General features: G+C 42.9%; 1 protein-coding gene across 1 annotated transcript in view; it reads right to left on the reverse strand.

The window, feature by feature from the left end:
- The window catches only part of hectd2 (HECT domain containing 2), a 117,446-nt gene extending 93,096 nt beyond the window's left edge, over window positions 1-24,350 (reverse strand). Inside the window, exons 1-2 of the mRNA XM_078222919.1 lie at window positions 24,218-24,350; window positions 4,074-4,194 (exon numbers count right to left, since the gene is read on the reverse strand). Of these exons, the coding sequence (XP_078079045.1) occupies window positions 4,074-4,194; window positions 24,218-24,328 (232 nt within the window). The 5' untranslated portion in view covers window positions 24,329-24,350. The remainder of the gene's footprint in view (window positions 1-4,073; window positions 4,195-24,217) is intronic.
- Between the last annotated feature and the right edge of the window lie 361 nt (window positions 24,351-24,711).

A 24,711-nucleotide genomic window follows, 5' to 3' on the forward strand; every position in this document is an offset into this window, starting at 1 on the left:
CACCCCAGTCCAATGCCGGCATCTCCACATCATTCTTCCATTGAGCCAGTGTCTAATCCAATTTACTACCTCCCCATGTATACCCAACGACTGAACCTTCCTGACTAACCTCCCAACAGGGACCTTGTCAAATGCCTTGCTGAAATCCAGGTAGACAACATCCACCGCCTTCCCTTCATCCACTTTCCTGGTAACCTCGGAAAACTCTAATAGATTGGTCAAACATGACCTACCATTCACAAAGCCACGTTGACTCTCCCTAATAAGTCCCTGTCTATGCAAATATTTGTAGATCCTATCCCTTATCACACCTTCCAATAACTTGCCCACCACCGACGTCAAACTTACTGGCCTATAATTTCCCGGATTTCTTTTGGAACCTTTTTTAAACAACAGAACAACATGAGCCTCCCTCCAATCATCCGGCACCTCCCCCGTGAATACTGACATTTTAAATATATCTGCCAGGGCCCCTGCAAGTTCAACACTAGCCTCCCTCAAGGTCCGTGGGAATACCCTGTCCGGTCCTGGGGATTTATCCACTCTGATTTGCCTCAAGACAGCAAGCACCTCCTCCCCTTTAATCTGTAAAGGTTCCATGACCTCCCTACCGGTTTGCCTATTTCCGTAGACTCCATGCCCGTTTCCTCAGTAAATACATCTGTAAAGCTTCCTGTCCACATCCCTCCTGCACATGTCCAGATCTCACCGCGGCCGTCATTGTTGCTGTGGGTGGCAATAAGTTTCCTCTTCTGATGTGCTGTGAAACACATCCAACAACCTGGTTTTAGCAGTTTGAAAGCCTCCAAAAGTTTAGAAAGAGCTGTATCCACACAAGGACTCTGCTAGCAATTGCCAGAGCAAACTGAGAGATCAACTGTAATAAATGAGCTTTTATTCAGAACAGGCAATGATAGATTTAAATACCCACCTACCCAATTGCAGCTGAAACCTACCTCCGTTTCCCTGGCCAGCTCTTGTGCCAGTCAAAACCCAAGCTGGGCAAGATAAATTTAAAGCTAAATTAATTGAAAAGGAACTCATTAATATCTCCCAAGGACGTTAATTACGGGCATCACTTCCCACCTCCTGCTCTAATTAAACTCTAGCTTTGGTAAGTATGTTACTCACAAGCATTCACATATGCCTCTGTTAAACACAGAGGTGGGCACAAGTTAACTGAACTGCAGTCACAATCTCAAATTTGCTTCATTTAGCTGCCCACCCTCCCCCAAAGCCACCCATTCTCGTGGGTTTAAATTCTTTCAATTTCATCATTGTCCTCTTTCCTGGCCTCCCATCCTCAATAAACTCCAACTTATTGAAAATTCAGCTGCCTGTTGATTTGCTCCTCTCTTTGCCGACCAACATGGACTCCTGGCATCCCATCCTTCACTATCAGTCCTCAGGTGTTGATCCCGTTCTCCACCCATCGTCCCGGCCAACCACTTTGGTCCTACTCTGTGGAAACACTTCTCCCAATCCACTCCACTTCTTTTATTTATTAGGGTCACAAGTGGGCTTACACTCCGGCGCCTGTTCGGGTACACTGAGGGAGAATTTAGCATGGACAATGCACCTAATCAGCATGTCTTTTGGACTGTGGGAGGGAACCAGAGCACCCGGGGGAAACCACGCAGACACGGGGAGAACATGCAGACTCCGCATAGACAGTGACCCAAGCCGGGAATCAAACTCGGGTCTCTGGCGCTATGAGGCAGCAGTGCTAACCACTGTGCCACCGTGCCGTTTTCTCTACCCTTCAAGACTGTCTCAAGACTCATCTTTTAAATCAAGCCTTTGTGCCTTTCACCTGGCAGATCTCGCTGCCTTTTGTAAACTTCCTTTTATATTTTTTCCCTACACTTTGTAAAACATTTTGGGACATTTTCTTATGATAAGGCTCCACACAAAGGCAACCTATTGTCATGAAGTGGTTTTCTGGAAGCCTGCAGCTACTTGATGAGACTACTTGAATAATGTTTTAAATTGCAGCATAAAAACTGGCCTGAGTTTTATGCCTCTTATGCAAATGGCTCACACAAATACTTCTTCCAGAAGCATGCTACACCCAAATCCGGACTCCAAGACCATCGTATTCTAAAAATCTGAAGCTGGAATGCTTTCATGATAACATTCCAAGACTTTTACATCTTCTGCACATCAAGTAAATTAGCGAAATGCAGCTATATTAAAAATGGGATGTCTTCCAGGTTTAAAATGAAACACTGGCTTCACTACATGAGCCAAATTCAGTTAAGGATTAGATTCCCTGTAAATTTCTGCTTTCCCTCCATCACTTTCTGTGTCCCTCACGCTCTTTATGTTCCATTCTCTCTTTTGCATATTGTTTTCATTGTGGTATTAAGTTCTTACATTCACTTCTCATGAGAACCACTTATCTAAGCTTGTTACGCTGTAAATACACTCTTCTGAAAGGTACTGTAGGTGCCCCACTTTTAAATGGATCTCTCAGCTTTTTAGTCTATATATTGCAGAGAAATCCCTGTGCTCCCGAAACATTTACTTCTCTAGTACACAAATTACAAGTAGATGTTGCTATTAAATTATAAGATTAAACTATAGTAAAGACACAACATAGGACAATAAAATTGGGAATAAATTACATCCACAGTCCCTAGTCCAATTATCCTTTGTCCTTCAGTCTAGCATTGCACAAAGGTTTCACTTGTGTAATGACCTCAACGAGACCCATGAGGTTGGCCTCTTGGAGTATGAGCTCCCTGATGGAGTTAATGATTGCCTGCCCAATCAGGGAGTCTCACCTACATATATATTATGGAGTGTCAGGGCAACGCAAACTCCGGATTCTGACTTTGTACCTGAAGCACTCTCAGGGGTGGCATTGAGTTTGTAAATAAAGGAAACCTTGTGAAGAAACACCGGCCTTTGAGGAGTTATTGTAATTTGGTCCTGACTTAGTGGGTGGGATTTTCCAGCCTCGCTCACCCCAAAATTGGGCCAGAGGTCAATGGACCCTTCCATGGTCCGCCCCTCGCCCGTTCCAATTCCCACGTCGGGCGAGATGGTAAAATTCGCCCCAGTATGTGTAATGCCTCTAGAAATTTAATAGAAAGATTCAAAAATGTTTGATTTGCACATAAGTGATTGGTTATCGGGAGCGGGGGGTGGGGTGGCGGGGGTGGCAGGCGGGATGCAGATTTGAGGTTACCATCAGATCAGCCATTATCTTATTAAATGGCGGAGCAAGCTCAAGGGGCTGAATGAACTTCTCATGCTCATTGTTCGCACACAAATCACTTCCTGCAAATATTTTTCCACATAACAAATTCGCAGTCCATACTTCAAATGTACATTTCTCATGTACACTGAGCACACTGCCAATACATCCTCCCACTATCTTTCCGTTCTTGAAGCAATCATTCAAATTTTACTTCATAAATAAAGTTAAATAGGTGCAGTTCATCGAGGCTAGAACACTAATGCACTGCACTATGAGAAGGCAAGTTTTATTTATTACAGTTCCTCTTGACTTCTCAACATTGGATACAGTGGAACAGGAGGAAGACATTCAACCCCATAAGCCTGTTCGATTCAGTGAGATCATGGCTGACCTGTATCTTAACTCCATCGACCCACCTTGGTTCTGTAATCCTGATACCTGGGCCCAACAGAAATAAAGAGTCTAACAATTTCAGTTTTAAAATTTTCAAATTGACTGTGCCTCAATAGCATTTTGGGAGAAGAGTTTTCCAGATTTCCACCGCCCTTAAAGATGGACCGAATGGCCTGTGATCACTCCTGAACGACATAGCTCCCATTTTAAGGCCTCTGAAAGGATAATGCAAGTTCAAAAGTACCATCAACAGAGTTCCAAGAACACGTCATCCACTTGCCTTACCTGGGGGCACAGTGTGAAATACAAAAGGAGACCCCAAAAGAAAAACAAACTACACAATTTGAAAAAAAGAAGATTTCAAAATTGAGCTGGAAGTATTTACAAAATGCTGCCAAACAGATAAAAGCACATTTGAAGACAACCTCACAACAAGCAGTAATCAACATTCGGTCCAGAGCAGACATTCGATTACCGTGTCTGGCATTTGCGAAGACAACTCTTGTGGGGGAACCAATGCCTTCCTGCTTCTGCGTGATGGTGGAGATAAAGCTGTTAAAAGTTGGAAATTGGATTTTGGGGCCTCTCTCGCCTCCCTGCAACAAGACGAGCAGAAGAAGCCTGGTTAAAACAAGTCCTTAAACAATGAGCCCATAAAGTGTATATTAATAATTGGTAACACAAGCTTTATTAAAATTAATTCAAATTACACAAGAAACTAATCCTCACATTTTGTTGTGGACTATCTGAGGACACAAAACAATAAAAAATGTTGCAATGCAGAATGAAGTGTAAAGATCAAATCTGGCACAAAATACAATGTAATTATACGACTCAAAAAAATCACAACCAAATTATCACACCTCTTATGCTGCCTGCATGTCTTTCAGCAATATTTAAAGGACTGTTACTTAAAATAATGAATGACAGAAAATGAGATTACAGCCAAAATCCAAACCAAGGATTCATAAGAGCCTTTTTGTTCTGTCATCATTGTAAACATGTTCCATGGAACAATCAGTTAAAAAGTTCCAGTATTTGTTATATGTAGAGACACCAACAAGAAAGGCAATGCCTAAAGGATACTGGATAAATGAAGGTAAGTGTGGGTTGTTTATATGTACTAGGGTTTTGAAAACCTATAGACTGTGAGAGAAGTCAGAATCGGTGACTGTACAACACAATCAGAATGCTAAATTGAATCAAGATTTCTTTTCTTCACAGGACAAGGGTGTCGCTATCTCGGCCAGCATTTACTGCCCATGCCTAATTGCCTTTCATCTGAGGGGCTTGCTAGGAGCTAAGAGTCAATGGTGTTGCTGTGGATTTAGAGTCACATATAGGCCAGACCAGGTAAGGAGTTCCTTCTCGGAAGGGCATTAGATGCTTCTGGTTGATGGCGGAGATAAAGCTGCTAAAAGTTCAAAATCGGATTTTGGTGCCTCTTTGCCTCCCTTCAACAAGACCAGCAGAATTGTTCCATTCATGGTCATCAGTGGACTTTTAATTCCAGATATTTTATATTGAATTCAAATTTTACCATTTGTCATGGTGGAGTCAAACCTGGGTCCCCAGAGCATTGAGCTGGTCCTCTGAAATACTAGAAGACTTTTGAATGGACTTACCTTATATTAAATTGATCTTTCTTTACACTTTAGCTATGACTGTAACACTACATCCTGCACCCTCTCCTTTCCTTCTCTATGAACAGTATGTTTTGTCTGTATAGCGCACAACAAACAATACTTTTCACAGTATCCCAATACATATAACAATAATAAATCAAATCAAAAAAGTCCTGTGACCACTAGGTCACCACCTCCCTAAGCATGATGTGCTCAAATGTTTCTGAGAACAAGAAAGGAAATTGTTCTGTCACTTCAATGCCAGTAGCTATAAAACTGCATGTCCCACAAATTGGTCTCATCTATCACACTTATCATAGGGCATAACTCACCAAATGCTATGGAATAATGCTAACGAGGGTCTGTAATTATCCTAATGTGCACTAGGATAGTAATACTGTAAAGGGCAGAGAAGAGGGATGATTTCTGAAGTGCATTCAGGAAGATTTCTTTTGCCCAACAGAGGAGGAGGCATTGTTGGATCTGGATCTATGGAATGAAGTGGGTCAGATGGATAAAGTGCAAACAATGCTCATCCTGTCACAGGGTTTAGCTGTGGAAAAGGACAAGAAACAATCTAGCATTAAACTATTTAATTAGAGGAAAGCCAATTCCAGTAGGCTGAGAATGGATCTGACCCAGGTAAACTGTAATCAAAGATTTGATAACAGAACAGAACAATGGACTGCCTTGAAAGAAGAAATGGATCAGGCACAGTCGAGGTACGTTTTCACGAGGAGCGCCATAGATGGCAAAAGCGATAGAAATAGGAAATGGTGCATATGACAAATAGCAGGTTGATAGTACAAAGGAAAACCAAACTAAATATAAAATGTTCAAAAGGGAAGTAAAAAAAGGAAACAGGAGGTGCAAGGAATAGCATGAGAAGAGATTGCCAGCTAACATAAAAGAAAACCCAGGAGTCTTTTATAGGTATATCAATAGTAAAAGCATAAAAGAGGAAGGAAGGGGTCAATTAGGGATCCACGCAGGGAGGCTTAGGACAAGGCTGAGGTCCCAAATGAGTACTCAGAATTTGTCTTTATCAAGGAAGAAGATCTTACCAAAAACATAGTGGGAGTGGAAGTAGCTGACATACCTGATGAGCTAAAATGGGTAAACAGGAGAAATTGGAAAGCCCAGTTGTGCCTCAAACTGGTAAGTCACCAGAACTGGATGGGATGCATCTACACAAACTGAGGAAAGCAAAGATGAATATTACAGGATCACTGACCATAATCTCCCAATCCCCCTTAGATACAAGAGTGGTCCCAGAGGACTCGTGAATTGTAAATATTACATTCTTATTGAAAAAAAGGGTGTAAAGATAAACCCAACCAATTGAAACCTGGCAGAGGGAAAACTTTTAGATACAATAATCTGGGACCAAATTAACAGGCAATTGGACATGTATGGATTATTTGAGGAGAGTTGGCACAGATTTTCTGAAAGACAAATTGTGATTAAATAATGATTGAATTTTTCTGATGAAATAATAGAAAGAGTTGATGAGGATAACGCAGTTGATACGGTGAATGTGGACTTAAGTGCCACATAGTAGTCTTCCCAGCAAGGTTGAAACTAATGGAATATAACGGGCAGTGGCAGCACTGCAAAGTTGGTTGAGCGACTGGAAATAGAGTAGCAGCAGTGTACAATTGTTTTGGGGTTAGAAGGTGGTTTGCAATTACAGTATGCAATTAAGAAAGCAAATGGAATGTTGACCTTTATTGCAAATGGGGGGGGGGGGGGAATGAAATGTAAAAGATGTCTTGCTGCAGTTCTGCAGAAGTTGATAAGACCACACACAAGAACACACCTAGAGTACTGTGTACAATTTTGGTCTCCTTATTTAAGAAAGGAGATAATTGCATGAGAAAAAGATTCACTCAGCTTATTCTTAGAATAGAGTCCTTAATCTTTGGAATGTTCTACCCTAGAGAGCAGCGGAGGCTGAGTCATTGAATATATTCAAGGCTGAGTTAGGTATATTTTTGATCTATGTGGGAATCAAGAATTTTGGCGGCAGGCAGGAAAGTCGAGTTAAAGCCACAATTAGATCAGCCATGATCTTATTGAATAACATTAGTTTCAGGGGGCCAAATGGCCAACTCTGACTCTATTACTGATGTTCTCATATTTTTACGTACATTGCAGTTTCACGGAGGACAGCATCAGTCCCACTGCTTTTCCTGATCTGTATTAATGACCTAGACCTGTATGTAGAGGGCATACTTCAGAATGTGCAGATGGCACAAAACTTGAAAGTATCATGAGCAGTGAGGAGGATAGTGAGAAACTTCAAGAGTCAATAGACAGGCTGGTGGGTTAGACAGACAAAATTTATATTTATGAAAAAATTAAAATGATCCATTTTGGCAGCAAGGGACAATAAAAAGAGTACAATTCTAAATGGGGTACAGAAGTAGAGAGACCTGGGGGTAAATGCACATATCATTGAACATGATATTGCAGGTTGACTCAGTGGTCAAGTTTGGCTAAGATCAAGTGTAGGATCAAGCCCAAGAGCAGGTGCAATGCCTGTTCTTATCAGCTTAAATCCAGTATGGCTCTCTTGTGGAGATCATGAATTGGATTCAATTTGAATTGGTTTTTGCAACAAGTAAAGAGATGAATTAAGGGCTTTCACTATCCACTCTGTGCATTGACTTTGGAACTGAGAATGTAATTTTTTTTTAAGAAGTGGTCAAGAAGACATATAGGATCACGGGCTTCATAAATGAAAGCATAAGAGTGCAAAAGCAAAGATAATATCATGATCTTTCATAAAAAACTGGTTTGGTTGCAACTGGAACAGTGTGTCCCATTCCAGACACTGCACTTTAGGAAAAATATGAAGGCTTCAGGGAGGGTACAGAAAAAAATTACGAGAATGGTTTCAGGGATGAGGGACTTTAGTGATGTGGGTCAAAGCTGGGGTTGTTCTCCTTAGAGGAGTTTGAAAGGTTTAATCAAGGTATTCAAAATAACAAGGGGTTTAGGCAGAGTAGACAGAGAGAAATTATTTCCATTGGTGGAAAGGTTGAGAACCAGAGGACACGGATATAAAGCGACTGGCAAAAACATCCAACAGCGAAAGGATGATAATCTATTTTTTGACAAGTGGTTAGACCATAAGACCATAAGACCATAAGACATAGGAGCGGAAGTAAGGCCATTCGGCCCATCGAGTCCACTCCACCATTCAATCATGGTTGATTTCAACTCCATTTACCCGCTCTCTCCCCATAGCCCTTAATTCCTCGAGAAATCAAGAATTTATCAATTTCTGTCTTGAAGACGCTCAACGTCTCGGCCTCCACAGCCCTCTGTGGCAATGAATTCCACAGACCCACCACTCTCTGGCTGAAGAAATTTCTCCTCATCTCTGTTCTAAAGTGACTCCCTTTTATTCTAAGGCTGTGCCCCCGCGTCCTAGTCTCCCCTGTTAATGGAAACAACTTCCCTACGTCCATCCTATCTAAGCCGTTCATTATCTTGTAAGTTTCTATCAGATCTCCCCTCAACCTCCTAAACTCCAATGAATATAATCCCACGATCCTCAGACGTTCATCGTATGTCAGGCCTACCATTCCTGGGATCATCCGTGTGAATCTCCGCTGGACCCGCTCCAGTGCCAGTATGTCCTTCCTGAGGTGTGGGGCCCAAAATTGCTCACAGTACTCCAAATGGGGCCTAACCAGTGCTTTATAAAGCCTCAGAAGTACATCCCTGCTTTTGTATTCCAAGCCTCTTGAGATAAATGACAACATTACATTTGCTTTCTTAATTACGGACTCAACCTGCAAGTTTACCTTTAGAGAATCCTGGACTAGGACTCCCAAGTCCCTTTGCACTTTAGCATTATGAATTTTGTCACCGTTTAGAAAATAGTCCATGCCTCTATTCTTTTTTCCAAAGTGTACAACCTCGCACTTGCCCACGTTGAATTTCATCAGCCACTTCTTGGACCACTCTCCTAAACTGTCTAAATCTTTCTGCAGCCTCCCCACCTCCTCAATACTACCTGCCCCTCCACCTATCTTTGTATCATCGGCAAACTTGGCCAGAATGCTCCCAGTCCCGTCATCTAGATCGTTAATATATAAAGAGAACAGCTGTGGCCCCAACACTGAACCCTGCGGGACACCACTTGTCACCGGTTGCCATTCTGAGAAAGAACCTTTTATCCCAACTCTCTGCCTTCTGTCTGACAGCCAATCGTCAATCCATGTTAGTACCTTGCCTCGAATACCATGGGCCCTTATTTTACTCAGCAGTCTCCCGTGAGGCACCTTGTCAAAGGCCTTTTGGAAGTCAAGATAGATAACATCCATTGGCTCTCCTTGGTCTAACCTATTTGTTATCTCTTCAAAGAACTCTAACAGGTTTGTCAGGCACGACCTCCCCTTACTAAATCCATGCTGACTTGTCTTAATCCGACCCTGCACTTCCAAGAATTTAGAAATCTCATCCTTAACGATGGATTCTAGAATTTTGCCAACAACTGAGGTTAGGCTAATTGGCCTATAATTTTCCATCTTTTTTCTTGTTCCCTTCTTGAACAGTGGGGTTACAACAGCGATTTTCCAATCCTCTGGGACTTTCCCTGACTCCAGTGACTTTTGAAAGATCATAACTAACGCCTCCACTATTTCTTCAGCTATCTCCTTTAGAACTCTAGGATGTAGCCCATCTGGGCCCGGAGATTTATCAATTTTCAGACCTTTTAGTTTCTCTAGCACTTTCTCCTTTGTGATGGCAACCATATTCAACTCTGCCCCCTGACTTTCCTGAATTGTTGGGATATTACTCATGTCTTCTACTGTGAAGACTGACGCAAAGTACTTATTAAGTTCCTCAGCTATTTCCTTGTCTCCCATCACTAGATTACCAGCGTCATTTTGGAGCGGCCCAATGTCTACTTTTGCCTCCCGTTTGTTTTTAATGTATTTAAAGAAACTTTTACTATCATTCCTAATGTTACTGGCTAGCCTACCTTCATATTTGATCCTCTCCTTCCTTATTTCTCTCTTTGTTATCCTCTGTTTGTTTTTATAGCCTTCCCAATCTTCTGACTTCCCACTACTCTTTGCCACATTATAGGCTCTCTCTTTTGCCTTGATGCATTCCCTGACTTCCTTTGTCAGCCATGGCTGCCTAATCCCCCCTCTGATAACCTTTCTTTTGTTTGGGATGAACCTCTGCACTGTGTCCTCAATTACTCCCAGAAACTCCTGCCATTGCTGTTCTACTGTCTTTCCCATTAGGCTCTGCTTCCAGTCGATTTTTGTCAGTTCCTCCTTAGGATCTGGAATGCGCTGCTTAAATAAAGTGAAAGGTTTCAAAAGGGAATTGAAGATTTTAAAAATGGGGAGCAAGAGGGATAGCAAGACAGGGGCGGGGGGGGGGGGGGGGGGTGAGTATATCTTAATTGTTTTTGCAGAGTGCCACAAGGAAACAACAGACCAAATAGTCTCCTTCCATATTGTAACCTTGATTCTATATTCCATGTTCCTGATGACTCACACTAACCATTCACAGGCTCCCTTGTGGACTTGTCCCAACCTCCCTCTGTGTGGGCATAGCAAATGCCCAAGATAGAACAAGGATGGTACCCCGGAGAAATCTCATTGGAGTGGGTAAACACATTGACCTCTTTTTAACAAAATCAAGAGCAAAACAATAGATTTTGAATGATAGCTGGAATAATTTTGAAAAAAACAATTATATACGGGAGCTTGAATACTATATAACACAAACACGGTGCATGTTTTGTTACGGTTGCCAACCATCTAGGATTGATTAAAAGTCGCAATAGGCAATGGATCTCCTGAGTACTGCAGGTGACCTAGGGGTGAAGTGTCATATGTGTAACTGCAGCAGTGTGGAAAGGTTATTGAACAGTCATGTGATTGCACTTTCCACAGGTCAGGTGCAGCAAGTACTTCAACTTTATTTTGGATGCAGTAAACACAACCTCAATGCTGCTAATATGTTGTTATACATTTTTATTAAGGTTGTTGAGTTTACATACCTTCCTGCCTATTTTAAATCCCAACAGGTCTTCTATCTGAAGGAAAGCAACAGCTAATTTTAATATTCATCTTTGACCGCTACTTTGTTCAGCCCTGCCCCACAGCCTCCTGTAGTCGGATGGTTTATAAAACTAAACAGATTTTGTTCAGATCGGTAGCCAGGCCATGATGTACCTTTCCCACCTTGGTCTCAGTGTCCGTCGCTATCTAAACGCGACCAGCGAAAGCCCCTTGCGCTGGCAGCAGCGCGATTTCATTATGTTTTAAAAAAACACACCACTACCCTTGCAAATGAATTTTAAAAACATCAGCAGGTGCCTGCCCTTATCGCGAAGATACTGTGGTTTACTGGGTTGACATCACGTCACAATTATATTGTGCTGAGGCAGTGAGCAGTTTGTCAAGACCAATCTGAGCATTCGCAACCTCAAAAAACACCATTTGTCACCTCGTCTCCCGACGAGAGAGCAGTTGTCAAGGCATTGAGTAAACAAAATCACATTTGAAGACTGCAGTATACGTCATGTGACCAAATCTCCAGGATCCAATCAGTACTGGCAATCCTAGTTATATACCATTAAGCCAATGCATAAAAATATAACGGTTACCTAAAAATATTGCTATAAGAACCAAAAAAAAGACCTTTTCTGGAACTTTCATACTGGCTGTGGCTGCACTCTGTAGATTTTAAGATGCTGTATATCACCTGTGACTGACATCAGATGGTGGTTTCAAAAGGTAATGCAGGAAAAAATCAACCATTTCATATTGTTTGCAATTGCACAACTTCTCTTGATCACAGTATTACGCAGAAGTATGCATAAAGATTTATTTCATGGGATGCAGACATCAGTGGCAAGGCCAGCATTTGTTGCCCATCCCTAGTTGCCCTTGAACAAAGTGTCTCACTTGGCCATTTCAGAGGGCAGTTAAGAATCAACCACACTGCTGTGGGTCTGGAGTCAAATGTAGGCCAGACCAGGTAAGGATGGCAGATTTCCTTCCCTAAAGGACATTAGCGAACCAGATGGGTCTTTACAACAATCGACAATGGTTTCACGGTCATTAGACTTTTGATTCCAGATTTTCTTTTATTTGAATTAAATAAAACTTTAAAAAATGAGGGCTTTCATTGCTCTGAACAGAGAGATTCAGAATTGGGATCTGTACGAGGAGCAACACTGCCTCTTAAATATGGCCCTGCTTTGATTCCTGTTAATACCAGTGCCAATCAACAACAGTGGCGATCAATCCCAGTCACTTAAATTCATAAACTCGATCGCGGCACTGACTTTAATGATAATCAGCTGTTGAACTGGTGAAGGAAGTGGTGGAGTGGCACAAAAACCTCAAGAAATAATTGAGCGGTTAAAGTGATGTACGCCTGTTTTTTCACCTTTAATCAGGCTCTGCGACATTGATGCAGCGTTCCAATGGCGCAAATCTCCCGGGATTCCCAAGGCCATTATTTCCCAATGCCATGCATCTTACTCAACGTTCTATGACAAAGATGGATTGATTGTTTCTCTGAAAGTACTAATCGTGGAATAACTTTACTCCGGCGAATACGGGCAACATTAAGAGCATAATAATTTTCACCTGCTGGTAAAAGTGGCTTTTGCGCACTTCAATATTTCTCAAATCGTGGAAATGAAATAGGTTGAGGGAGAAACTGCGAGAAAGCCTGTTTTAAATCAGATTCTGGAACGCTACATCAACATATTGTGTTACAGCTACAAAGGATACTTATCAAACAGCTCACAAAAGAGACAGCCGCAATGACGCAAGTTAAAGTGTTTGTGTTGCCAGCTTTTCATATCCCTAAGACAACAGGATGAAGTATCTTATTAACAAAGCCATACCTCACTTCCAGACAGTCCAACAAAAATATATGCGCTCCATGTGTCCGTGCATGCTGAGGGGGAAGATGTTTACAGGCTACTCACCTTTATTTCAGCAGGTTTTGACACATTTATATTCTAAATACAAAAGAACACAAAACAGGATGGCCCAGCAATTGAATTGCTCAGTTCCTGTCCTTTAAGCATGATACGATCAGGTGAGGAGAGATAGAATAGATCCCCTCTTTTCCCACTCTCATTTAACCACAAGTCTTTTCCTATAAGGATGCTTGTCAATTTGGTGAGTGTTTAACTGTTTAAGTGCTGTGACTATAAAAGACACAAAGAGACAGGTTTTATTTGAGTTTTTCAAAAGAATAATGTTTATTTTAAATAACCCGATCTAAGTAAAATAATAAAAGAAATGCTCCAACTTCTCATGCGCATACACACGCCAATGAGTCAGAGTGTGAGGATAGCTTGAACAGGCTTTTGAGTCCAATAAAAGTTAAAGATTTAAGAGTTTTGTAGGTTTACTTGGTGGTTCCTCAGAATTTAGTGTCAAGGCTCAAAGAAGTTGGAGGTCAATGTATCTTGCCTTCCAGAGACAGCAGCTGCTAGGTTGATTTTTTAAAAATAAATCTCTATCTCTTGCACATGGATAGTCAAATGGCAGAGAGGGTTCAAGCTTACATGACGTGTGGAGAGACGGTCCACAAAGGGCTACTCTTCTCTTAGCTTCCAGGCAGTCTTGTTCCTCCCCGATTTGTGGAGTAAATCAGATTTGTTATCTGAAGCCAGTTTTGATCATGTGATTACATGATTATTATTTCCATTGATGATTACAAGTTAGAAGATATTGCTACTCAATGGGAAATGCACGGTGGCTATTCACACCCACTTATGAACCGGGGTATCCCCGTGCTTGCTTTGTTAAGTGTTGAGCCCGGAGACACGGGGTCTGGAATGAGTTTTGGTCTGGATTTTCAGTTTTGGTAAGTGCAGACAATAGGTGATGTGAATACCACAAATGCTTTTGTATCAGCATGTCCATTCAAGGGATGGATATCCATGATCATTTAATTAAGAACTTTCAAGACTTGAGATAGTTCGGAATCTGTGCAGAAATTACAAATCAGCTGACTCAGCTGTTTTAGTCCTTTTAAAATGTAGTCAGTGATTTTCAGCCAATGAATATCAAAAGTCATTTTTTTTGCAAGCTTGGCCATATAACTGGGTGCAATGGGCAACTAAGGATCCAAAATAAGGCAATGGATGGGGGAGTACCATTAATGTTTCACCACTATAATGGTTCAGGCTGCTCCATAGTTGTTCATAAGAACATAAGAACTAGGAGCAGGAGTAGGTCATCTGGCCCCTCAAGCCTGCTCCGCCATTCAATAAGATCATGGCTGATCTTTTCATGGACTCAGCTCCACTTACCCGCCTGCTCACCATAACCCTTAATTCCTTTACTGTTCAAAAATTTATCTATCCTTGCCTTAAAAACATTCAATGAGGTAGCCTCAACTGCTTCACTGGGCAGGGAATTCCACAGATTCACAACCCTTTGTGTGAAGAAGTTCCTCCTCAACTCAGTCCTAAATCTGCTCTCCCTTATTTTGAGGCTATGCCTCCTAGTTCTAGTTTCATCTGCCAGTGGAAACAACTTCCCTGCTTCTATCTTATCTATTCCCTTCATAAGCTTATATGTTTCTATAAGATCTCCTCTCATTCTTCTGAATTCCAATGAGTATAGCCCCAGTCTACTCAGTTTCTCCTCATAAGCCAACCCTTTCAACTCTGGAATCAACCTCGTGAATCTCCTCTGCACCTCCTCCAGTGCCAGTATATCCTTTCTCAAGTAAGGAGACCAAAACTGTACATAGTATTCCAGGTGTGGCATCACCAGCACCTTATACAGCTGCAACATAACCTCGCTGTTTTTAAACTCCATCCCTCTAGCAATGAAGGACAAAATTCCATTTGCCTTCTTAATTACCTGCTGCACCTGCAAACCAACTCCTTGAGATTCCTGCACAAGGACACCCAGGTCCCTCTGCACAGCAGCATACTGCAATTTTTTACCATTTAAATAATAGTCCATTTTGCTGTTATTCCTACCAAAATGGATGACCTCACATTTACCAACATTGTACTCCAACTGCCAGACCCTCGCCCACTCACTTAGACTATCTATATCCCTTTGCAGACTTTCAGCATCCTCTGCACACTTTGCTCTGCCACACTACACTTGGTCCCCAACTCCAAATCATCCATGTAAATCGTAAACAATTGCGGTCCCAACACTGATCCCTGAGGCACACCACTAGTCACTGATCGCCAACCAGAAAAACACCCATTTACCCCCACTCTTTGCTTTCTGTTAGTTAACCAATCCTCTGTCCATGCTAATACATTATCCGTAACACCGTGCACCTTTATCTTATGTAGCAGTCTTTGTTGCGGCACCTTGTCAAATGCCTTCTGGAAATCCAGATACACCATATCCACAGGTTCCCCATTGTCCACTGTACATGTAATGTTCTCAAAGAATTCCACCAAATTAGTCAAACATGACCTGCCCTTCATGAACCCATGCTGCGTCTTACCAATGGGACAATTTATATCCAGATGTCTCGCTATTTCTTCCTTGATGCTAACTTCTGTAGCAGGAAAAATGCTTGAATCTAAGCTAACCGGCCTATAGTTACCCGCCTTTTGTCTACCTCCTTTTTTAAACAGAGCTATACACAAAGCATAAGGATTCTTGCTTTCTCTGGGGGGTTGCTGTCTATTGTTATAATGTTGCATGTTGCCTCATGAAGAGGTCCACAGGTTTGTATGATTGAACAATAACTTTAATGACACACACTATATACATATATACACCTGACAAGGTGCTAACTTCTACCAGACTCACTACTAGACTCTTCTACTCCCATGTGATTAACCCTCCATCATAATGTGGGCAGTACTGTTTCCCTAGTGCTACATTAACCCTTACAGTACCAAGCACCCTAATAGTACATCTATTGCATCATGTTCCAATATGCATGATGTTTACCTTTAAGAAATAAGGAATTGTGTTAGTGGCACCCTTGTGCAGTCATTTTGAGAAGGTGCCAGTTATGGTTGAATAGTGTAGCTTGAATGGTGTGTGCAACATGAGATAATGTTGAGATAGGGAGGTGCAGAGTGCGACAGGCAGAGGAGAAAGCAGTAGATTCAAAGCAAATTACTGCGGATGCTGGAATCTGAAACCAAAAGGGAAAACGCTGGAAGATCTCAGCAGGTCTGGTAGCATCTGTAAGGAGAGAAAAGAGCTGACGTTTCGAGTCCGGACGACCCTTTGTCAAAGCATAGATTGCTGTGCACTGATTATAGGAGGGTTAAGGGAGTGTTGTGCTTAGCGGCTCTACAAATGTTGCAGGTGTGAGGAGACAGTAAATGAGGTCATGAGGGAAGATTCTTGACAACTCTGGTGAGATTACTCAATGTTATATGAACATCCTAAGACTCTGGCATGAATCTCTTCCCACTCTCTTCTCAGAAGTTACATTGAGGACTATCCGTCTGATCTTCTCCTGCTGGCAGCTTGGACCATGGCCTACACTGCTGCATTACAGCAGCCATTTTACAAATTTCCTGTTGTCTGCAGTCACATTCCCCAAAGAGAAATACATGCAGAACCAACAAACAGGGAGTGCCACAAGTTTGTCACATTACTATAAAAAGTCTCAGCACTAATATTCCTTGATTCCACTTCTGGGATTGAATTTCCAATTTCACCCCAAATAATCAATTAAGATTTAGAGTGAGGCATTTTTACTTCCCTACGATTTTAAATTAATCTATCATATTAAAGCTTTTTAACGAAATGTTCATATTTTCTGAAAAATAATGAGCCGCTAATTGTGGGAGAGAACAAGAACAGTAAAGGTATTTAAAATTAAATTGCTCTGCGAAAAGAAAAATCAAAATGTCAATTGTGATTCCGTTTTTCTATTTAAATGTGTGACTGGAATACTTACTGCAACATTGGAATATTCCTTCTGGGTGGGCCCCAAGTGAATATCTTCGTTTAAGGAGAGGTTCTGAGCATTCTGCTATGAGCGGAGATAATCGAAAAGGAATCAAAAATCTAAAGCACATGCAACTTCTCTCCAATTTGCTATCATCTGATCTGAAGAGGCCACGAAGCTGGGCACCAGAAATGTTATTTGTGTAGTGGCATACATCACTCACCTATTCCTGTTACCGAGTCCAAGTTGGAAGGTAAATCACTTCCCATCATTGCATGGACACCAGACGCTAGATTGCCAAGTTGTAACTCTGACAGTAACCTAGGCCCATATCACTTGAAGAGTGCAATTAAGAATCAGAGCATTAGTTGAAGAAAGAAAACATCAATTTTTTGTAACTAACAACTAGTAGCAGCAAGGTGAGAAGTCATAGTTTCCTTAATACTTTCTGTTCTTCTCCTGAGTACCTCAATGCGTCACTATGTCTGAGCAGTGTGCACTGACATTATCCTACAGTTATATAAGAATGACACATTGTCTGGTTGAGCAAGTCATACAGGTTCAGAAAACAACATCGGGCAGGATTTTACGGTTGCGCTTGGGCTAGACCGGAAATTACTGCCCGAGGTCAACGGAGATTTCCGCTGTCAGACCCTTGCCTGCACCGATTCCGTGGCGGGCGGGGTGGTAGAGTTCCAGCCATAATGTTAATGACAATCTGATGGGCAACCGTTCTTCATTCAATCTTTCTCAAACATTTCACTCAATAACTGTTCAATAGACATCTCCGATAACATCAGTGCTCTCGGCTACTCACAGTCTCTGTTTATCTCAAGTGGCCTTGAGAAGCTCAGTATAGCAAGTTGTGGTGTAAACTGAGGCAGTGAGACGCGACTTCTGGTCTTTTCATGATCTTGTCCTCATCTTGTTAGGGCCAAAACCAGTTAAAAGCATCCTACCTGCCTGTCATGCAAGTAGAATCATAGAATCCTAGAGTGGAGAAGGCGGCCATCCAGCCCAGCAAGTCTGGACCAACCACAATCCCACCCAGGCCTTATCCCCAGAACCCCATGCATTTACTCTAGCTAGTCCCCCCGACACTAAGGGGCAATTTAGCATGGCCAATCAACCTAACCTGCACATCTTTGGACTGTGGGAGGAAAACCGAGCACCCGGAGAAAACTCACACGGGCACAGGGAGAACGTGCAAACTCCACACAGACACCCGAGGCCAGAATTGAACCCGGGTCCCTGGTGCTGTGAGGCAGCATTGTTAACCACTGTGCCACCGTGCTGCAGTCCATATTACCTCCAAAATCCATTTTTCCAACACCCTCTTAACTGCTCAACTGTTTTCCATGCTTTGTAAACTTAGGTTATCTAAATCAGATGTCTGTGTCCTAACTTGCGCCAGGTTCCCATCACAGAATCACTACAGTGCAGAAGGAGGCCAGTCAGCCCATTGAGCCTGACAACAATCCCATCCAGGCCCTATCCCTATAATCCCACGTATTTACCCCACTAATCCCCCTGACACTAAAGGGCAATTTAGAATGCCAATCAACCTAACCCGCACATCTTTGATTTGATTTATTGTCACATGTGAAAAGTATTGTTTCTTGCGCGCTATACAGACAGAGCATGCCATTCATAGAGAAGGAAACGAGAGTGTGCAGAATGTAGTGTTACAGTCATAGCTAGGGTGTAGAGAAAGATCAATTTAACGCAAGGTAGGTCCATTCAAATATTCGACGGCAGCGGGAAAGAAGCTGTTCTCGAGTCGGTTGGTATGTGACCTCAGACTTTTGTATCTTTTTCCCAATGGAAGAAAGTGGAAGAGAGAATGTCAAGGGTGTATGGGATCCTTAATTATGCTGGCTGCCAAAGTGAGAGGGAGGAAACTCACGCAGACACATGGAGAATGTGCAAACTCCACACACACAGTCACCCAAGGCCGGAATTGAACCCGGGTCCATGGAGCTGTGAGTAGTAGTGCTAACCACTATGTACTTGCTAGCCTTCACTGGCTCCTGATCCACGATGTGGAGATGCTGGCGTTGGACTGGGGTAAACACAGTAAGTCTCACAACACCAGGTTAAAGTCCAACAGGTTTATTTGGTAGCAAATACCATAAGCTTTCGGAGCACTGCTCCTTCGTCAGATGGAGTGGAAATGTGCTCTCAAACAGTGCACAGAGACACAGAAATCAAGTTACAGAATACTAATTAGAATGCGAATCTCTACAGCCAGCCAGGTCTTAAAGGTACAGACAATGTGGGTGGAGGGAGCATTCAACACAGGTTAAAGAGATGTGTATTGTCTCCAGACAGAACAGCTAGTGAGATTCTGCAAGACCAGGGGGAAAGCTGTGGGGGTTACTGATAATGTGACATAAATCCAACATCCCGGTTTAGGCCGTCCTCATGTGTGTGGAACCTGGCTATCAGTTTCTGCTCAGCGACTCTGCGCTGTCGTGTGTCATGAAGGCCGCCTTCCACAGACAGACAGATTTCAGAATTCGGATCTTTTTCTCCATGGCCTGACATCTGTCTATGTCTGCAGCTTGCTTCCCAAAAACAGTTCCTCAAATTCTGATCTCTTCACATTAATTACCCACTTCCTTTACTTAACATTGGCAGATGTGCCATCACCTATGAAAACTCTTAAGTTGCGAAATTCCCTTGTTAAACCCACGTCTCTCCCCACCTCTCAATCCTCCTTTAAGACAATGCTTAAAACCTAGCTCTTCATAGAATCCTACAGTGCAGCAGATGCCCTTCAGCCCATCGAGTCTGCACCGATGCATGAAAGGCCGCACCTAATCCCACTTGTCAGCACTTCGCCCAGCCTCAAATGTTATGGTGTGCCAAGTACTCATCCAGGTACTTTTTAGAGGATGCGAGGCATCCGCCTCCACCACCCTCCCAGGCAGCGCATTCCAGACCGCCACAACCTTGTGAGTAAAAAGGTTTTTCCTCAAATCCCCCGTAAACCTCCCACCCCTCACTTTTAACTTGTGTCTCCTCGTAACTGACCCTTCAACTAAGGGGAACAACTGCTCCCTATCCACTGTGTCCATGCTCCGCATAATCTTGAACACCTCAATCAGATCACCCTTCAGTCTTCTCTGCTCCAGAGAAAATAAGAAAACAACCCAACCCATGATCCATCCCAGGCAACGTCCTGGTGAATCTCCTCTGAACCCTCTCCAGTACATTCACATCCTTCCTATAATGTGGCGACCAGAACTGCACACAGTACTCCAGCTGTGGCCTCACCAAAGTTCTATACAACTTCATCATGACCTCTCTGCTTTTGTAATCTATACCCCGATTGATAAAGGCGATTGTGCCATATGCCTTTTTCACCACCCTATTAAACTGCCTTTCCGCCTTCAGGGATCTATGGACAAACACGCCAAAGTCCCTTTGTTCTTCGGAACTTCCCAGTGTCAGACCTTTCATAGTATACTTCCTTGTCAAATTATTCCTTCCAAAGTGCATCATCTCACACTTTTCAGTGTTAAATTCTATCTGCCACTTATCCGCCCATTTCACCATCTCATCTGTACCTTTCTTCAACTCAAGACACTCAACCTCACTGTTAACCATCCGGCCAATCTTTGTATCATTGGCAAACTTACTGATCTTACCCCCCACATTGTCATTTATATAAATGGCATAGATGACTAACAATAGGGGGCCCATCATGGATCCCTATGGTACGCCACTGGTCACTGGCCTCCAGTCGCTAAAACAGCCATCTGTCACCATCCTCTGTCTCCTACCGGTAAGCCAATTATGAATCCACCTCACCAGATCACTCTGTATTCCATGTGCATTAACCTTCTTAATAAGTCTCCCATGTGGGACTTGGTCAAAGGCTTTGCTGAAATCCATGTAAACTACATCAACTGCACTACCCTCATCCATATACTTAGTTACATGCTCAAAGAATTCAGCCAAATTTGTTAGGCACTATCAATTCTTGCCTGATTAAGCTCTCATGAAACACATTGGAATGTTTTACTCTGTTATAGGCACTATATAAATGCAGAAAATGCTGAAAAAACTCAGCTGGTCTGGCAGCATCTGTGGAGAGAGAAACGGTGTTAATGTTTCAAGTCCGTATGACTCTTCTACAGAGCGATTTCACTCTCCACAGATGCTGCCACACCTACTGAGATTTACCAGCACTGTTTTTATTTCAGATTTCCAGCATCTGCTGTGTTTTGCTTTTCTTACTATATAAATGCAAGTAGTTCTATTAAACTGTAATTCGAAAGGGAACCTTCTGTGTAATTGCTGATTGGTATGCATTTAAAAGTTAGTCACCAAAAAAGTGTTAACTGATAATTTTTGATTTGATTTGTCACATTTAATAGTATACAGTGAAAAGTATTGTTTATTGCATGTTATACAAAGCATACCTTACATAGAGAAGGAAAGGAGAGAGTGCAGAATGTAGTGTTATAGTCATAGCTAAGGTGTTGAGAAAGATCAATTTACTACGAGGTAGGTCCATTCAAAAGTCTGAAAGCAGCAGGGAAGAAGCTGTTCTTGACTCGGTCAGTATGTGTCCTCCGACTTGTGTATCTTTTTCCCAACGGAAGAGGGTGGAAGAGAGAATGTCTGGAGTGCGTGAGGTCTTTGATTATGCTGGCTGCTTTTCCGAGGCAGCAGGAAGTGTAGACAGAGTCAATGGGTGGGAAGCTGGGTTGAGTGATGGACTGAGCTTCATTCATGACCCTCTGTAATTTCTTGTGGTTTTGGACCGAGCAGGAGCCATACCAAGCTGTGATACAACCAGAAAGAATGCTTTCTATGGTGCATCTATAAAGGTTGGTGAGAGTTGTAGCGGACATGCCAAATTTCCTTAGTCTTCTGAGAAAGTAGAGGCGTTGGTGGGCTTTCTTAACTATAGTGTCGGCATAAGAGGGGCAGGGACATGTTGCTGGTGATCTAGACAGCTAAAAACCTGAAGCTCTTGATCAGTTCTACTCTGTCCCCAATGATGTTGTCAGGGGCATGTCCTCCACTATGCTTCCTGAAGTCGCTGACTATCTCCTTTGTTTTGTTGACATTGAGGGAGAAATTATTGTCATTGCACCAGTTCATCCGACTCTTTATCTCTTTCCTGTACTTCGTCTCGTCATTGTTTGAGATCTGACCCACTACGGTGGTGTCATCAGCAAACTTGAAAATCAAGTTGGAGGGGAATTTGGCCACAGAGTCATAGATGTATAAGGAGTATAGTAAGGGGCTGAGGACACAGTCTTGTGGGGTACTGGTGTTGGGAATGATCATGGAGGTGTTGTTCCTTACTGATTTCAATCTGAGAGTTAGGAAGTTCAGGAGCCAGTTGCAGAGGGAGGAGCCGAGCCCCAGGCCACAGAGTTTGGAGATGAGTTTCGTGGGAATAATGGTGTTGAAGGCTGATAAATAAGAGTCTGGCATAGGTGTCTTTGTTGTCAAGGTGTTCAAGGGTTGAGTGCAGGGCCAGAGAGATGGCGTCTGCTGTGAACCTGGTGCGGCAGTAGGCGAACTGTAGTGGATTCAGGCAATCTGGGAGGCTGGAATTGATTCGTGCCATGACTAACCTTTCGAAGCACTTCATAATGATGGATGTCAACGCCACCGGAAGATAGTCATTAAGTCATGCTGCCTGGCTTTTCTTTGGTACCGGGATTATGGTCATCTTCTTGAAGTAGATAGAAACCTCAGACTGTTGTAAAGAGAGGTTGAAGATGTCTGCAAATACTCCTGCCAGCTGATCCACGCAGGATCTGAGTGCTCGTCCGGGTATCCCATCCGGGCCAGTCACTTTCCGTGGGTTGATTTTCGAGATGACTGCTCTGACGTCTGCAATGGTGACCTCAGATACAGGTTCGTCCGAGGCTTCTGGGGTGGAGGGCATAGTCTCTTGACCTCTTGCTCAAAACGGGCATAGAATGCATTGAGCTCACCAGAGAGGGGTGCGATGTTGCCAGTGATTTTACATTCCTTCATCTTGTAGCCTGCTATGTCAATCCTACAAACTTCAGCTCAATTTGTCATATTATTGCAATGCAACATTTTACTTAGCTGTTTCAAACATGATCACACAACTGGTCAACTCTCCAGAGATTAGCAGACAAATATTTCAGCATTGAAAATAAACTTACACCTTTTCAGTAAAATATTACGCAAATTGCTGTTTGTAGATCAAATTATCCATTTGTTAAAATTCTACCTCATATTGAAAATATTCACAAGATGTGCCATTATTGCATGAATATAAACTCTGCTCACATGTTACAGCATTAAACACCAGTTAACATTTACAAATTCCATACCCTCTCCTTTCCTTCTCCCCAATATACTCTATGAACAGTACATTTTGTCCGTATAGTGCACAAGAAACAATACTTTTCACTGTATCCTAATGCATGTGACATTAATAATTTCAATCAAAATTGTAGACTTTAAGGTTCATTCAAAGTCTGGCCAACAAGTTGCAAATTAATTTTTCAACCCTTTTTGCAGTATCTGAGGATGAGGCAGACTGTAATTGAAAGCAGATTTAACATCAAATGGACTATTTTTTAAGTGACACTATCTCAGGAAAGCTTAAAATCAAAACTGACAAGCAATCTCTCATAACTTTACGTGCAGCAATTTCCAAATCGATTTTTTGTGGTGAATTACTTTGCCCTCAAGAGTCTGAAAGTTTGGTAAAGTGTCAAAAGAGTGGAGGTGGCACAAGGTATGAGTGAAGGTGGCACAAGGTATGAGTGAAGGAGCCAGTGGCAGCTCAGGGGGTTGGTTCTTGGGGGGGGGGGGGGAAGAGGTGGCAACCCGGAGCATCAAATGCATTGCCGTTTCTGCCTTTCATTCCATAAATTGGTCATATTGAAGAGTGATTTTAAAACAAACAATTCCAGATTTTGAAACAAAAAGGCAAACAGTGCCATTTGGGAGAGTTTCCAAAACAGCCATCCCCCCGCCCCCCCCCAGTCTCGTGACAATCACACTGGTCCAAACTACTTAAGTGAGTGAGTGAACTCAATATTATGGAACAATTTTAAAAATAAAAACACAAGGAACATACCGCGGGTGCTGTGGCTGGCGCCAGTGAGGCTGTCACTATGGGTGGGAGCTTGTCCTTCTGTCGCCCTCTCCCCCCGGCACCGCCTGAGGGGCTCGCAGCCTCTTCATTCATCTTCGCCCCCGGGGGCTGGCTCCACAGGCGAGGGGATGCAGCATGTGTGAGTTCAACTAACAAAAAAAACACCTCCCCAAAACTCCACAGCCCCCCTGGGGGGGGGGAGGGAGGGGACCCTGTTGTCCTCCCCTGGATGGGGACCCTGTTGTCCTCCCCTGGATGGGGGACCTTGTTGTCCTCTCCCTGGATGGGGGACCCTGTTGTCCTCCCTCAGTTCCCCCCCAGGTGAGGGGCTGCACTCGGGAATCTGTTGCTGCTGAACTTTCTGCACACGCTTTGCATAAGACTCTCTCACACACACACACTGGCTTCGCACCTTGGCATTTGCTCTGGGGTTTTTTTTGCCTGTATTGACCCTCCCACCCCAGCAGCAACCTGTG

This window comes from Mustelus asterias, chromosome 11 (assembly GCF_964213995.1).
Source record: "Mustelus asterias chromosome 11, sMusAst1.hap1.1, whole genome shotgun sequence".
In the NCBI taxonomy this organism is placed as follows: Eukaryota; Metazoa; Chordata; class Chondrichthyes; order Carcharhiniformes; family Triakidae; genus Mustelus; species Mustelus asterias.